The sequence below is a fragment of the Pantherophis guttatus genome, chromosome 2 (assembly GCF_059756535.1).
Source record: "Pantherophis guttatus breed Tessera chromosome 2, ASM5975653v1, whole genome shotgun sequence".
Classification (NCBI taxonomy): domain Eukaryota; kingdom Metazoa; phylum Chordata; class Lepidosauria; order Squamata; family Colubridae; genus Pantherophis; species Pantherophis guttatus.
In genome coordinates this window covers 38437365-38455492 of record NC_142064.1, presented here as the reverse complement: position 1 = coordinate 38455492, position 18128 = coordinate 38437365, and the positions used below count along the sequence as shown (strand labels likewise).

The 18128-nt window shown below is 36.0% G+C and overlaps 2 protein-coding genes across 5 annotated transcripts in view; one reads left to right on the top strand and one right to left on the bottom strand.

The window, feature by feature from the left end:
* XRCC4 (X-ray repair cross complementing 4) overlaps positions 1–7939 on the bottom strand; it is a 101719-nt gene extending 93780 nt beyond the window's left edge. Inside the window, exon 1 of one of the 4 annotated variants that reach the window (XM_034441235.3) lies at positions 7787–7939. Coding sequence is in view for 1 of the 4 variants with exons in the window: in XM_060690630.2 (XP_060546613.1) it covers positions 7787–7802 (16 nt within the window). In the remaining 3 variants the exon portion in view is untranslated. Of the gene's footprint in view, positions 1–678; positions 932–7620 lie in introns of those variants that run through there. The other 3 variants (XM_060690630.2, XM_034441234.3, XM_087885861.1) reach the window with 3 other exon arrangements.
* Positions 7840–17829, top strand: TMEM167A (transmembrane protein 167A). Its single transcript, XM_034441237.3, has 4 exons — positions 7840–7976; positions 10829–10938; positions 13658–13692; positions 17350–17829. Exons 1-4 carry the CDS (start codon positions 7974–7976, stop codon positions 17418–17420), a joined length of 219 nt encoding a protein of 72 aa, XP_034297128.1. The 5' UTR covers positions 7840–7973; the 3' UTR covers positions 17421–17829.
* The last annotated feature ends 299 nt before the right edge of the window (positions 17830–18128 follow it).

Below are 18128 nucleotides of genomic sequence, written 5' to 3'. Positions count from 1 at the left end.
ACAATTCATGGATTGTAATTTCCTAGAAGAATTTCCTAGAAATATAAGTATGTGTGTTTCTGAAATACACCAATTCGTTTAAATCCACATTTCTCTTTTAAATTATTCTAAAAATATACAGAAAAAGTACACTATGTGCATTTTTTAAAAAAACAGCAATTGTTCATAAAATAGTCTAGAGTTTATTCAAATGCATGATTGTGATTTTCCCCTAAAAAGTATTTAAATAAATATTATATTTAGTTTGCTTATTTTTGACATTGAAAAACGACATTTAGAATTTCTCACTAGCTTTAAAAAAGTGTTTAAGAATATATGATATGGTGGCAATTGAATTATTGGTAGGATTTTTATTTTATAATGCTATCACTGTTTAATTAAGATAACACTTACAAAACCAAGCATTTACCAACATTTGTTTTGAAGATAATGAGAATGAATGTTTACCCTGCATTCTAGTATCACACAAAATAATCATTGTCAAATGGATTTGAAATGACTTTCAAGGAATAAATAATGACACTTCTATAATCTTATTTGCAAGCTCTGTAAAATTAAAACATTTGGTGCCTTTAATCATTATAAGCATTTTTAAAAAGCAGAATGATTATGGTAATAGAAAGGCTAGTGATTTCTCCTAATTGTACAAAAGAATCATATTTCATATCAATATCTCACCATAAGACAAGTAAGAAACAAAGATTGACTTTCAGGTGGGAATAGCAGAGTTCTCCCCAAATTTGTCCATCACTAGCTTTATTGAGAAAAACCAGACAGTTAGCGATTGAACTGCTCATCTTTAGTACTTTGTGTATTTAGTAGTTGGCATCTATGATCTTTATTAGGCAATGCTTCCTTCTGGGGAAGAATCAGCTGTTGGCTGGCATGTAATTAGTTGGAGTCTGCTCCCAAACAATGACTGTCCACAGTTCTGATGAATAAACAAGACAGTTTTTTTTAATTAGCTGACAAATCATTTTGTATGCTGCTTTGGGTAACTCTCAAGCACAATACAGAAGCCAACTCTTGGCTTCCTTCACTGCACTACAGAGTGTCATTGATATTTCAACTTCAGCTTTTCATTTCTGGCTTGCAGAACTGTCTTTTGACTAAGAAAAAGGTTTAGCAACAGGTGCCTCAAACCTCAGCCATTCTGCTTTGGGAACATGCAGATCTAAAAGAAAAATATATTTCAACTTTAGCAGTTATATTCATAGTCCAATCCTGCCCAGGCGGTACATGAGTACTAGGCGCTGAGGAAAGTGGCGAGTCATATAAGAAAAACCTGAACAATTAATCATGCAGCATCAACTCTATTTCTTGGGGAAATATGCAAAACATAAATTATGATGTAAGGAATTTATCTGTTTTATCCTCTAGTTTCTTGGTACCTCAGAACATGATAAAAGCATTATCTATGAGGGAGACATGATTAAGAATAAGCATCTATTTAATCAGTTTTAAAAGGCTACTTAGAAAGGATTATTACATCATCTGCATCTATGTTAAAACAGTTATTTCATGGCTTGTTTTACAGTAATATTTTAGAATAAAGACTTTAGATTAAAAAAAAAATTTCACATATCCTTTCATTTAGAACTTTAAAACCTTGAAAACAATAGCAGCCTAAAAATACTGGACTTACACACATTTGTTAACTGTTAATTCTTAAAATCTTATGTTAAATTTAGAGTTATAGATTTAATATTTTTATAAGTGTTATAATGTTCCCAACCTCTGCAATACATTTTCCATATCATGCTTCTTTGGCAACTCTGAGAGTTCTATTAGTAGATGCTATCCAAGTGGGGAAAATGGATGGAAGTTTTGGTGAAAAAGGAAAGAATACATCCTCTCAACACACGCGGTTACTATTTTAGACTTCTGATTTTTAAAAAAAGGATTGCAGTAGAGATTTTATTTTACAATGAAATTAAATCTTCTCCCATTTTATAAAATTCCTATATTTTGTTCAAATCAGCCTTGACCCTATTGCCTTACAAATGGGTTTCACTGAAACTGCACTAACGTAAACAAGGATAAAGAAATTTCTCTAGTTTTTGCTGACCCCTATCTCTTAACTAATATTTCAAACCCTAATAATTTGCTTAAGCCTGATTATTATAATTTTGAATATTACACTCAGCACCACAATTTCAGGTGGAAAAACATACTTTGTTTGTTGGGGATTTTGGGGGTGGAGAAGGTTTGGAAATATTGGACATGAATAAGAACAAATGAAAAGGAAAGCGATATTTTCTCAGTTTAAGAAAGCTCTTTTTGAGATATCAAAAGCTTCTTTTTAATGAACTGTAGTATTAAAAAAAGTTGAAAGCAGTTTATTGGAATTCTTCTCTTGCCTATTATAATGGATGCAGACTGAAAACAGAAACTGCACTTCTCCTATAATTTATTATATAGTAAATCATATTGAACAAACAGCAGCTATCAGGGTCAGAGACAGAAATCAAAACCCTCATAAATATTACAGTCTGGACCAGGAAGTTGCTGATGAACACTTCCTACATTTAATACAGTGGAAGTTAAACTTCTCAACAAAGCAGGGAGTGATGGAATTCTACACATCAGTTAATTACACACACAGTAGTAAGCAAGAGAATCAGTTTGGTATAATGGTAAAGTGGCCTAGAAATCAGGAAATTGTGAATTCTAAGCTTGCCTTAAGCATGAAAAACAGCTGGATGACATTGGACCAGTCACTCTCTCAGCCCAATTCATCTCACAAGACAGAAAATGGGAGGCAGGGGTATTAGGTATGTTCACTACCTTGAGTACACACACACACACACACACACACACACACACACCAGTGGTGGGTTGCTCCCGGTTCTGTCCGGTTCTTTAGAACCGGTAGTAAAAGCGGGGGGAGGCTCCGCCCACCTGCCCAGACATCATAATTGATGATCTGCGCATACGCATAAGCTTCTGTGCATGCGCAGAAGTGTGCACACGTGTGTAAGCAAAGCAACAGCACGTGTGCACTCCCATTACGAACCAGTAATAAAGGTAAGTAGAACCCACCCGATACATACACACACACACACACAGCAGAATAAAAATCTGATCACCACCACCTCCCTTTTCTCCTGCATGTTCCTTGGTAATGATTCAGGCTTTGGTCTTGACTCTTAACCTATTTCAGCCTTTGGATGAATACTGTAAGAGAACAGTAGTAGTTGCTGATGACTCCTCCATTGTCTTCTTTAGTGTTTTTTTTTTTTTAATTCATTTCTTCCAGGCTTTTGAAACTCAAATCAGCCATAGTAATCTTAAAATCTCTCATAAAACATTTTCAGAATTTCCTACATACAGCTGTGCAAGCCTCAAAGTCTCCCAATTTATTTCATCCTGTAAGGTTGTATTCCATAATTAAAGGGAGAAGAATCACAGATGGAATCCATTAGATTTCCTCAGGAACATAAAAAGTCTTTGCAAATACTTGAGTATTGGCAGCATACAAGCTTCAAAATGAAACTGAGTATACACAATATAACTTTGCCAGCAATTGCTACATAGGTTTTAATGTGACAGGAAAATCTTAATAAGTCTGAATCATTGCTCAGAACTTCACCAAAGCAATGAAGGCTAAATAACTAGTACAATCAGTAATTTCCATCAAAATTTGACAGAAAGATATGTTTGTCCAAAACATGAAATAAAATGGTAAATATTCTTATTCAAAACATGGAATAAAAATAACAAATTTGTTTATTTTTCAATATTTGTCATATTAATTGCAATTTTAAATTTAGTCCATGAAGTAGACCATAAATACCAAATTCCAATTTATTAATTACACCTTTACGGTATATACAACAGAACTAAAGATTAAAAAGATGGAATCCCTAAAAACCCAAGAAATCCATCAAAATGATATTTTTGCTGCTATTAACAACATGCCCTTTATATTTAAGGATCTGCTGAATTCTCTCCCCCTCTTCAAAAATACCTGTAATACTACAATGTGTTAAAATGCCTACATTTCTGAATTATATTGTATTAACTCAATATCAGCATAGCACTTATTAAAATGTAACTGTAATATTGATTTTCTCAATGAAAATGTACAATGTGCATTAAATGAAAACTAAAGAAACAAAAATGTGTTTTTTAAAAAAAATCCTTTTGTCAGAACATCTGAAGAAGTCTAAATTTCAGGCTTTCTTTTTTCTTCAACAGAAAATTAAAATTTACTTTTAAAGTAGATGACAGACCCAAAGTAATAAAAATATATTATATTAATATATTAATACAAAGCTCGGTTCCTAGCAAATTATGTTATGAATTTTTTTGGATCTATTGAAGACAACCAAAGCCAACAGTTATAAAAAGCTTAAACTCAGCTATGATCCATTTCCTGCCACCTGTATTCCACTGTGTACTGAATGAATTTAATTTGCTCTTTATTCTCATAGTCATGTGACATTGCTGGATCATTTTAAAAGACTTTCTGTTAAAACATTCAAATCAGACTGTACCCATCCAATTTACAGTTTATTTTTTCATATAAGAAAGCATAATTAATATTAAAAATAGAAATAATATTGGGTAAAGTCTAAATATAAAATCAACTTTCAAGTAAATAGATTCTTTTTCATTTGAAAAGGAAAGAAATAACATCATGACAGCAAGACAGAGAATGATCTCTCTCTCTCTCTCGAAGGATTTTTTTCAAATATAGAATAAGACCTGGTATTTTTTCTTCTTACCATTTCGAAGTACCCAACAGAGAACATAGACACTAGGATACTATTGGTATTTTATGATAAATCTATTTCTGGAGATAATTATCCTTTTTATACTATGATTAAAAAGTTATCTAGATCAAAAATGAGATAAAAAAGGGAATCAGCATTTTAGAATGATAATGTTCCTTTCTTTCTTTCTACCTTTTTTCCCTTCCCTTCTTTTCCTTCCAGGATTAATATAAGTATTTTAGGTTAAGAAAAGAGATTGCTGAGGTAGATTATTATTGGCTTCTTGGTTTATTTAGAAGAATTATTCTTGGAGAGTGATAATGCTGAAGAAGAGGATTTTTGGTTGCAGAATAAGGCTGGACTAAATGATGAAGAAAAGAAGAAACAGGAAGAAAAGAATGTGAATCTGGCAAGAGTTATACCATGTTGTGCTGGACAAGATTGAAAAAGGCAGGGACAGTCTACAGAATGATGTCATGTTAGGACAGTGTGTACAGTAAAGGATAAAGTCAACCACTGGATGTACTGACTGTAATCAAGGATAAACTCGTCTGTGGATACTATCATTTGGAATCTGGTCAAAGATCAGTACAGTATGACTCAAGTGTAAATAATGGCATAGTGTCATATCAGTGATATTCAGTTAAAAGGCAAGAATTGAAGAAAGCAAGCATTAGAGGAGCTGAAATAGACTAATATGCATAACAAGACAAAAAGATCAGAAAGCTGTTCTGCGCCCCAGGAACAGGCTGGATTTGTATTGGTGCAGCTGGAACGTGAGAAAGATTGCTGAAAAGAACTAATTCTACAGTTTTTTAACAAATAATGTATTTTTGCTAGTTTATATCTACATAAACATAACTAATTTTATAACAAATAAATATCTGGAGAATATCCACAGGGAAGTCAACCAAAAGAGAGGGTGCGAATGGACAATCAAAGCCCTGTCTTTTTTATTATGGATGCAATGTGCATGGCCCCATATTAAAAAGAAGTGAGACTTTAATCTTCCAGTTATGCCCACCACTTTATTGCCACTGATCTCCCCAATGCAGACATGGTTCTGGTTCTGTTGGTGATCTTTGCAGAAATGGAAAAGGTCAGTTGAACAGAGATAGAGAATAAAAAAGGATTATTAAGAACAAAATGTTAAGGCAGAATCATCAGTCTTTACAGATATAAGTCCTATCTCATATACTGATGTTTAAACTTATTTGGAAGTGTTCAAAAGTATTTGGATGGGACAATATGGGAGACATTATATACTTGAAGATTTTTTAAAAAATATTTTGGCAAAATCTTTCGTCAAAGGCTTTTGAATTCAGTAGCTATGAGATAATAGAAAATAAATATATGGTTTTTAAAATGGGAAACAGTATGACTAAATGACCAGTTTTTATAACCATATACCAAAAGCAAGTGGAGGGCATCCTCCAAAGATCCTTTTTAGACCCATGCTTCAGATTATAAATTATCTGAAGTTAAGACTAAAAAATAATATAGTCAAATCTGCAGTTGGCATCAAATTTATACAAGATTAAAACTTGTGTATGAACCTCTATGAATATCAGGCAATAAAATGGAAAATCTGGTTCAATAAGTTTATAATGATGCATAAGAACAAAATTTCCATCTCTGCATATATACTTATAATGACTAACCAGGAAAAAAAATCTAGGCCATGGCAGACAGCCTAAAGGAAGCAGTATAAAAGCTAAAGAAAATGATTAAAAGATGCATATTAATACCAGATTTGGTCATCATATCCATATTTATGATTTATTTCACTAATGTTTATTTCTGGGTAGTTTGATATTGAAATACTGTGAAATACCGGTAAGTGGGGGGAGGGGGGAATCAACTTTCAATGCTATGAGTAATGGAGCAAAAATTCAACTGAATGGCAAGGGAAAATATAAGGAAGTAGTCACTAACTTGAAAGTCTAACAATAAAAGTAATTTGACAATTAGTAAGTGGTTGATTGAGAAGTTATTTGACCACAAAAGCCAAATCAAGCATCAATAAAATATCTTCAAAAGATATCAATATACCACACTACAGAGCAGAATACATTCAGGGAAAGGCATCACTTTTGCATCAATCTGTTCTATAAAACAAGCCCTGACATGACTTACCAGCTCACCTATCAGAACTTTATAAGAAAACACAAGAGTTCCTGTGTCATAGAAAGTTTATTTCTGTCAACCAGCTCACAAATGGCAATACATCACTTAGGAGAAGTTTTCACTCTCCTTTTCCCCAATGTGCAAGGTTAAGAAGAGAAAAAATTAGGTATTGGGAAAAATAAAAATACTATTCCTCAGCCCACAGATTAAACCTTTTGAGTTCTCAAACGTCCTTGAGTCACAAGCTCACATGTAACTTTTGTCCACCAACTCTTCATACCCTATGCTATCTTCACAATCACATGCAAAGACACAAGAAGTAATGTAATGTAATGTAATGTAATGTAATGTAATGTAATGTAATGTGAAGGAAGCTTGGGGAAGAAGAAATGGGATCCTGTTGAACCAATACAGTTAGAAAAATGCCAAGAAATTGTTAATGAAGCTCTGACCCAGGCAACAACAAAAAAGACGAACCGGGAGAGAGCATCACTTTTGGTATACGCACACCTTTTATACCAAATGCCACGAGTGTGGCCGGGGAAGGGGGCTGGTGTCCTTGTGTCTCTGTGTTTCTCCATCTGTGCCGGTTCCTCCCTGCAAGAAACACCTGAGAGGAAGAATGACTCGGAAAAGTGTGTTTTCCATATATATATTCCATATATATATATTTGAAGCCGGGGAGGGGGGTTAAATATAATCAGTGTAATAATAAGAGCGCTGCAACAAATACGATCGCGCTTCCCTTCCTCTGCTCCCACCCTCCCTTTCCTACCTTGAACAGCACTGAAAATGTCACTTCAGTTTTTTGTATGCGTAAACTCCGCCTGTGTGTGGTGTGTGTTTATGCACATGGAAGCGCACACACCCGAACACAGAAATGTCCTTGCTTTTTTCTCTCTCTTTCTTTTTTTTTAAAAAATGAACTATGGAGAACCTACCGCCGTTTATTCCCATCTCAGGCTCAGCGGCTCTCAACTTTGCCCTTCCTCCAATCGCAACCCCGACAGTTTCTCGTCGGCGTCTCTCCTCCGTCCAATCGGCAGGCGCCTGAGGCTCATCTTTCTTTCAGATCCCGCCCCCCTCTGGTTACCGGAAGTGTGATGTGGCTCGTGGCGGCGCGTAACTATGGTAAGAGCGGCGTTCGGGAAAGAGGCCTCATGTTTGGGAGCCAGGGGCCGCCGGGCCTTGTGGCTCCTTTGGCGGGTGCGCCCTTGGGGACGGCCCGATAACGCGCGCGGAAGGCCGCTTGGGCCCCTTTCCCCAGTGTAGCCTCGCCGCCTTTGGCTTTGCCAAAGGGGCCTAGCTCAAGACGTCGTGAAAGGTGATGGCTCAAAAAAAGAGCATCACTTCTCACTCCTCCCCGTCTTCTTCTTCTTCTTTTTCTTTGTGTAAATTACGGGTGGCGAAATATTGGCTCGCCGAATAGCCTGGCTAGTTTGCGGCTCAAGAGTTTTGTGCGAATCTTGCTTTTTGTAATTCAGGTTGCAGTGACACTGCAGTTTTAAGTTAATCCTGGACAAAAATGGGTTGTGTGGACACAGCCCTCTCTGTGTGTATGTAGTAAAAGCGTTTGTTTACCGCCTATCTTACCTCTGCAGCTTTTATATTATTCAAAGAAGTGTAATACTTTGTTTTACTTTTTTTTCTTTGAAAAATAGTATCGGTATGTAATCAGTATTAAAGGCACTTGTGGTCAATTGCACAGTTGTTGCAGTGTATTATCTCTTGTCCCTGGCGTCATAACAAATATTTACTACATAGAATTGTACACCAGTTCTAGAGATTCGAGGCAAAATATTTAGGTGCCTTGTTTGCAGATCACTGTTTCTGAAACACAAAGCAGAATCTACTATTTATCAAACCTGTACTGTGCTGCAATCTGATGATTTTCAGCACTTGGTGGAGTGTGCAGTATGACAACAAAACATGGCTAATGTGATTTTTTAAAAATGACAACAAAGACAGAACAACAGTTAGCAAAAGCAAGAAAAAAATGTGGTGCAGTACTTGTTAAGAAGCTCTCCAAAACAATACATACAATATTAAAATCATACATATAATACATACAATATTAGAATCAATAACTTAGTAATACATATAAGACATATTTACATGGAAATAATTCTTCTGCATTAAGTTGGGTGTCCTTCCATTTCTATTTAAAATCAGTTTGTATTGTATATTTTGTGATGCCTCCTTTTATTACACTTGGGGCAAAAAAATAGGGGACAAAGTGAAAGAATTGTGACATTTAATTAGGACAGTTGTGTCAGCTATATTTAACTACAAACTTAATTGCAGTATGGCAGACAGAAACTTCATGGGAAATAATAGGTACTGAATGCAGAGGTCCCTAAAAGAAGAAGAAATACATGCAATCCTAAGCATGTCATGTAGCAAGAAAAATTGTCTTTTGAAAGAGATCTTTGGGAGGATTGAGAATTGTTTAGCAGCACTGATTGTAAGAACTATTTTAGATCTGGTCTAGAAAAATTGCCCTTTTCATTTTTACACTATGGCTACTTTGTACATCATGGTAAATGAAGTGTTTCATTTAAATGAAGATGTATTGAAGCTTCCAGAAGACCTGGTTCCTCACCCAGGTCTTTGGTGAAGATGACTGAAGCTTTTCTTTCTTTCCACTGGGTTTGTTATTCTGCCATTTCTACTTCTTTTGTTTTTTTCTTTTGTTTTTATCTTTTAAATAATCTTGTATGACATTCTATTATTTCTGTATGGTTTCGCAGTCCAGAGTTGTTGGGAGTCAGGCTGTATATAAATTTAATAAATCAAGCTGTCAAGTGGAGTCTTCTCAGTTATTCCCACTTGATTCTGCCAAATGAGAGTAGCTAAAGAAACTTGAAAGTTCCTCACTTAGTTCAATCACACACTGTGAATTGACAATTCTAACTTGCTTACTTCAAACTAGTGTCTGAAGTCACACGTTCAAATCTCTGCCTTTTGGGGACATAAAACAGGAATCTCAATTTCCACATTGTATGTTCACTATTCAAAATGGTATACTGGTAATTCTCCTGCTTGAGCAGGGAGTTGGATTAGAAGACCTCCAAGGTGCCTTCCAGCTCTGTTCTGATTGATTGATTAATTGATTGATTGATCGATCGATTGAAAAATTAGAATCCATTATGAGAGCAGACAAACCTGCTACAACAAATACCACTAAGTATCAGTGTTATTAATTTGCATCAGTTTTCAAGGTTTAAAGCACAAATCAACTTGGCCTTTCTGAGCCCAAACTAGATGCCAAGGATTACAGCTGGGCCTTTCTGCACATAAAGCATATCCTGAACTCTCCAGGTTTACATCTAAATTAAATGTGACTTAATTCACTCTGTATTGCACTTTGAAATACTTTTTGGTGAGAGCAAAATCTGCCCTTTTCTCATAACTTTATACAGTCATCTCATTGAGAGGACATATTAGAGTATTTACTTGTATCCCATCTTTATTATTTTTACAAATAATTCAAGGAGGCGAATATATCCAACACAACTTCCTCCTATTTGCCCAACAACAGCCACTCTGTGAGATAGGTTGGGTTGAGAGAGAGTGATTGGCCCAAGGTCACACAGCTGGATTCATGCCTAAAGTGGAACTAGAACTCAAGATTTATAGCCTGGTATATTCCAAGTTTTGCTTAAAAGCCCAAGTTTGTAATATCAGAACATGATACCCAACAAACTATTTTGGCTATTGAAATAGAATACAAACTAAGACTTTTAATTTGCAAAGCAAGTAATTTATGAATGATCTGAAATTCACAATAATAGCTTTGAAAAAAATTATCTAGTATTTTATTGTTTCTTGCTTTAGATAGAATGGATATATTAGAATTATAATGTAAATAGTAATAGGCTGTTAAATTTCTTATTTTTGTAATTATGGGAAGAAGTAAATGAATATAGTAAAGAGAACTTTTAAAAACTGGTGAGTAACTAATATATTACCTTTTCTTTCAGTCTGCGATCTTCAATTTTCAGAGTCTTCTGACAGTAATCTTACTGCTTATATGTACATGTGCATACTTAAGATCTTTGGCTCCCAGATTACTGGATAACAATAAAACGGGGTATGTGCATTTCTAAAAATTTGGGGAAAGAATATGCATGTAAGCTTGCTTATTTTTAATTTTACTATTTTTTCTTTTGAAATTGATTCATTGATGCAAATCATTGTTAATCTTCAAAAGCTTAATTACAGTATAAGTCATAACCGCAGAAGATTTTCATTTTCTTAAAATGGAGCCTGTCTTTCTGAGAAGTATGAGATTTCACTATTTAGACCATTAGAAAAAAGAATTTTAATGTTAATGATATCCCCCTGTGTTCTATATTGGTTTTTTGTTATTATTTTATGGAGATTTTACAATTCTGTGGTTTTATTTACAGGCATTTTTATGACTGTAAATAGCTGAAACCTAGTTTGAAGCCGACAATATACAAATCACATAATAAATATATAAAATAACTTGCAGTTTAATACTTATTCAGTAAAACGCTAATTAAGCTAAAATGCCCAATCTAAAAACCCTCTTTCTAAATAAAACTTCCTTTCATATCATTTTAAAATAGGCAATAAAAGTAGCACATGCTTCCTAGAGCTCATTCTATATTTTTGACACCATGCCTTTTCTTTGAAATGCAGAAGGACTTTAGGAATGATTGCAGCTAAATTGAATTTACAAGCAACCTGATATGTAGAAAGCTATTAGGCTTTAAAGCCAAATTAAAAAATAGCCAAAAATGTAATTTGATGTCTATCTTTACAATTTAAATATATTTTAGTATACTGCAATTGTTAAATAATTTTCTATAAAGCATTAATAATAAAAATTTGGCTACAGCTTTTGGAAACCTCTGGAATCCACATCTAAGTGATAAATTCCTCAGTGTATGAGGTGACATTCCTGGGATCTTTTCAGGAGGCCTTGGCTTGTCTTTTCCTTACAAAGCCAACACTTGACTCTACCTGCCTAAACAACTTTTGTCCAATCTCTCATCTTCCCTTTTTGGGAAGGTCGTGGAAAAGGTGGCTACTTGGCAGCTACAGGAGATCCTGGTTGAAACATATTTCTTTAACCTTTTCAGTCAGGAGTCAGGCCTGGCTATGGGGGCATAGAGAGCTTTATTGCATTCATGGACGATCTCTGATGGGAGCAGGAAGGGATAGTGCAACCATTCTTGCTCTTCTTGATCTCTCAGTGGCCTTTGATACAATTGACCATGATATCATTTTGAGCCAACTACATGAGTTGGTGCTGGGTGGCACAGTTTTGCACTGGCTCAGCTTCTTTCTCCAAAGTCGGTCCCAATCGGTGTTGATAGAGAGCCAGCCCCTGACCATTTCCTTGTGGTATCCCACAGGGTTTGTTACTCTCTCTTGTATAACATATACATGAAGCTGTTGGGTGAGATCATCTGTCATTATGGGTTGAGATACCATCAATATACCGATGATACTCCATTCTACATCTCAACCTGAGTAATGCTTGGAAGTTTTAGGGATCTGGATGAGGGGCAGCAGATCCTGGCAAGACTGAGTGGCTTTGGGTACATAGAGCCTCAGGATCTGAGTGTTTGTCTTCCTTAGTTGTGGAGGAGTTTGTGTTATCCTGTTCAGACCCAGTTTGCCACCTAGAGGTTCTCCTGGACTTACATCTCCTGCTCAAAGAGCTGGGAGCAGGCGAGACCGGGAGAATTTTGGCACACTCTGACCTGTGCACCAGTTGCAATTTTTCCTGGATCATTACTCCCTGTGCTCAGTTACTTAAGCCTTGGTCATCTCTCTTCTAGGCTATTGCAATGCATTGTACATGAGACTACCCTTGAAGTCCATTTGGCAGCTTCAGCTGGTACAAAGTGCAGCAGTGAGAGCAATCTTTGGGGCCCCTAGAAATGGCCATATAACACCTCTGCTCTGAGAACTTCATTGGCTACCAGTTTGCTTCTAAGTGCAGTTCAAGTTAATTATGACCTTTAAAATCCTTAATGGCATAGGTCCAGGCTACCTGATGAACCTCCTCATTCCACAAGGACAAGCCCATCCTACTCATGCCAGCAAAGAGCACTAACTTCGGATCCAGTTGGTCAAACAACTCTATCAGGATTCAGAATAAGAGTCTTCTCTGCTGGAGCACCCACCCTTTGAAACATATTACCCTCTAAGATAAGATCTGTCCTTATCCTAAATACTATCTTTCCACATGAGCCTGAAGATCTGGCTCTGACAGTTGGCCTGGAGACCAACGGTTGCATTGATGGCAGGCTCCATCGTACCCCTTGCTCTCTGCTCTCCACCCATCCATTTTGGTAATCTTATTGATGTATTCTCGCTGTGTTCCTTTTTTATTGTTTATTTCATGGTTGTATTGTTTTACACTCCTTTCATTTTCTTCCTTTTTATTGTAAACCACCTAAAGTAATTCCATGGCAATAGGCAACAAATAAATATATAAAATAAATAAATAATGCTGTAATGAGCCTTAGGTTATTCTGTTGTATCATATGACTTGGCATTATTGCAACAACAGGCTATAATACCCATTTTTGAGTTAAATGAGCAAACTCAAGATTTACAGGGCAATACTTAAAATTGTGCATTGTGTCACTTGTTTTGGCATATGTAGCAATTCAAAGACATTTTATGAGCATGAAAAAATATTAGCAATTACAATTCCTTAAAAATAAGTATTAGGATATTAGTCATTACTATTGTATCTGTAATATTGTAATTTGCATCTAATCATAGTGAAAATATAAAATTGTTTCTTACAATTAATATGTTTTCAGATTATTGGGCATATTCTGGAAGTGTGCCAGAATTGGTAAGTAGTTTCTACTACCTAGTCATTTATACATATACATGCATGCATACATTGTTGTCGAACAATACAATTCAGTATAACATTTAAGCATGTGTAAATTTGTTGAAAAATGCAAATTGCTAATAATTGCTATTAGTTCCCACAATCTATTTATTTATTTATCAAATTTATACGGCTACCAAGCTCATAAGAAATTATTCTGGCCAGCATACAGCAAAAAAATTTAAAACAATAAACATATCAAACACAGTCAAATTAAAAAAAGTCTCCCTCTCACACATACACATACACGATTCAATCAGCCACTGAGCCACCTGAAGATCTCCCTGGCCCCCTGAGACCACCCAGGCTTGATGACAAAGCCGGGTCTTGAGGGATTTCCAGAAAATAAGGAGGGATAGAGCTAATCTCACTTCGGGTGTGTAAGGGGGAATATTTCATAAATAGATGCCATAGCAGAGAATGCTTGCCCTCCTTGGCCCGCCAAGTGTAGTTCCCTGAGAGATAGGATCCACAGCATCCTTCTCTTACTAGATCTGATGGGATGAGCAAAGGTAATCAGGTGGTCCCTCAAATAACCTGGTCCCATAGTATGGAAGGCTTTAAACCACATCTTAAATTGGATCTAGGCATAACATGCTGATCTAGGAGCAGACATAACTGCCCATGCTGCTACATTTTGCATTAGCTGAAGTTTCTGGATACTGCTCAAGGGCAGCCCCATATAGAGCATATAACAGTAGTCCAATGTGGGGGAGAGGTGACTAGGGTATGAGTAATTGTGAACAGAGCTTCCACCCTCCTGATCCAGAAACAGGTATAATTAATGAACAACACAAAGCTGTAAAAAAAGCCCTCTTAATCATGACTACTCCCTGTTCTTCAAGCAGGAGTCTCCAGATACTGGAATAAGACATCCATTTTTTCCTTCCATTTAATTCTGTCCAGTGCTCAGAGACTTTCTGGACAAGTCTCTGTAGTTTTCTTGACAAGGTTTCTCAGAAGTGCCTCCACCGTAAGCTTGAGACAAAGTTACTAGCCCAAGCACCCAGCTGGCTTTGTGTCTAAGGCAGGACTAGAATTCATACTCTTCAGTTTCTAGTCTGATGCCTTAACCACTGCACCAAATTGTCTGTCTCAAGATATCCACAGTATCAGTTTTTATTTTATTTATTTATTTATTTATTTATTTTTCAATTTATATACTGCCCTTCTCCCTGAGGACTCAGGGCGGTGCACAGCCAGAATTAAAAACATGAAATACAAATATTAAAAACAATTAAAATATATATAAATTTGGCCCAAAAATTTAAAAATCACAAACCAATTAAAACATTTTAAAAATTTAAAAATTTCTTCCTAAGCCAGCCCGGCTTGCTGGAAAAAATGGGTTTTAAGGGCACGGCGGAAGGCACTGAGGTCTTGGATTCTCCTTATCTCTGGGGGCAACTGATTCCAGAGGGTAGGTGCCCCCACAGAGAAGGCTCTCCCCCTGGGGGTCACCAGCCTACATTGTTTGGCTGATGGCACCCTGAGGAGGCCCTCTCTGTGGGAGCGCACGGGTCGATGGGAGGTCGTCGGTAGCAGCAGGCGGTCTCGAAGATAGCTAGGCCCTATGCCATGGAGCACTTTAAAGGTGATAACCAACACCTTGAAGCGCACCCGGAAGACCACCGGGAGCCAGTGCAGCTCGCGCAGGAGCGGTCTTACATGGGAGCGCCATGCTGCTCCCGTCACTACCCGCGCTGCTGCATTGTGGACCAGCTGGAGCCTCCGGGTGCCCCTCAAGGGGAGCCCCATGTAGAGAGCATTGCAGTAGTCAAGGCGAGAGGTGACGAGGGCGTGAGTGACTGTGTACAGGGAATCCCGATCAAGAAAGTTAGCTAGCATATTGATGACACTTCGAGATAAATGATCTTACCTTATGGCACCCCATATAGGGACCAGGGATGGAATCTCCCCTCCCATTAACCACCATCTGGAACCAAACATGGAGAAAGGGGTGAACCAGCACAACCAGTACTGCCAAATCCTTGAGCCTCTCAAGAAAGATACCATGATTGATGGTATTGAAAGCTGCAGAGAGGTCAAATACAACAAGGATGGATGTTGCTTGGTTTGCCAAGATAACTTCATCCTTATTGTATGCCAAGATTATTTGTATATTTTCAAAAAAAATTACTTTAACCCACTGACATTAAGGTTGATTTTCTTTGATTTAGAGAATAACCGTACATGATTTTGAATTTCTGTATTAACAAGAAAGATTTCTTGTCTATTTTAAAAACATCAAATATCAAACAATGCACAACATACTTGATTCTTGGACTAATTTTTACAGGTTGCTTGATGATTTTGCCTTAAAATCAGAGTTAAATATGATTAAAAGTTCCAGCACTATAATCTCTCACCATTTTTGTTTTGTACATCAGTAATCTTTAGGCATGTGCGCACGCACACACACACACACACATACATCTCTAGTCCGTGGATGAGGGAATTATTATTGCTTAATGCATTGTAAGCCGCCCTGAGTCTCTGGAGAAGGGCGGCATATAAATCAAATAAAAAAAAAAAAAGGGAAAAGATTATGTCTTTATACCTTTGTCCTTACGCAGAAATGGGAAAGATCAGATTGCAGGAAAAGGTTAAACAAAGTGTCCTAAAAACAGTTTCCCAGTGTTCAAAGCAGCCTAGGGGACTTGCTGTTTTGCAAAATAAGTGCTTGTTATTTGTCAACAATATATTGACAAATAACCATATATTACCGAGTTGGGCCTTTAGAAGTAATTGGCATTGTATGATCCTGTAAGTTACATATAAGTGTCTGTCTTAGAAATCCAGATGTTTTTAAGTATTTTGACTGGATTTTTTCCCTTTTGGATTATTTTAACACTTTATATAAATTTTCATTAATGCAAAATGCAACTCTGCTACTTTTATTTAAGTAGTCTTTTAAATGTTCACACCTTTCAGACAAGCTGTTCCCTATTTGTAAAGTATTGTTAACAGACAAGCAATCCTAATGGATGATGGATGCTTTCTTCAAGAAAATTAAGAACAGAAATCTTCAACATATTCCGAGGTGGATTAGCTCAATATTAATTCTAAACAGATGTGAAATTGCATATGTTAATTCATATAGCTATTTGCAGTTTAATTACATATCTGTCAACTAACAATGTCTCGTAATAGTAATTTTGATAATCTTGCTTTAAAGGAAGAAATGGTGAATTGTTTCTGGCTGAGGAAAAATTACCTGTTGAAAAGAATTTAATTATATTTAGTTATTGCACCAATATTTTAAAAGCATATAAACCATTTTATTTATCAGGCATTTAGATCTTTCTTTAATTAAAGAAAAATACTTTAATTATTACCAGTGTGCTGTTTAATTTATCGAAAGAACATTTGAATTCTGTGTGTGTGTGTGTGCACGCAGAATAGAATGCCTTTTACTAGTTATGGAAAATGTGGGTTTCAGGAGAATTTGTGGATTAACTTTTACAACATTTACACCTGATTATTCCACCAGCCATTATTTTATTGGATTCACTTGCAGACTTAGATAGTAGTATTTTATTTCATTCAAGTTGGGGTGGGGAAGTCTTGTTTGTATAAAAGGAGATAGTAATTCAGTATTGTTTCTTCTTCCAGGTGAACGGAAGAGCCCTTATGTAGCAGTATGCTGTATTGCAATGGCCTTCAGTATTCTGTTTGTACAATAAAAATGGGAAAATGTTAAGAACATACTGCTGTCAATTTGCAATCAAATAAAAGACTTGAAGAAATAGAAGACAAAAATACATTCTACACCTCACTTTATTTGTTTGGACAAGAAAAGCTTTTGTGTTTCAGTATTTTTGGTTAAAGAGCAGTGATGTTGAAAGAAATACAGCTATTAATCCTTTTGATTGGATAACCTTTATTTATGTTAATTCTGTATTTCAGTAAAGGCTTTTTAAGGCTACAACAGTGAGTTATGTCTGCCAATGTTGATTTGATGTTAATTCCAAAACCCTTTTAAATGCTTTTTATTTAAAAGTCTTTATTTTTATTTTTTTCATGTTATTATACGAAAAAATATTTAAATTACAGACAAAAATAAAGTAAAATTGTATCACAATAGAAAACAGATGCAGATAGTCTTCGACTTACAATTATTGATTTAGTGTTTGAAGTGTTTGAAGTTACAACATGGAAAAAAGTGATGACTGGTCCTCACCTTACAACCATTGCATCATCCCTGTAATCATGTGATCAAAATTCAGGCATTTGGCAACTGGCATCTATTTACAACAGTTGTAGGGTCATGTGATTGCCATTTGTGACTTCCCAGGTGGTCTCCAATAAGCAAAGTCAATGGGGAACAATGGATTCATTTAATGATCATGTGATTTCCTTACCAACTGCTGTGATTCGCTTAACAACCATGG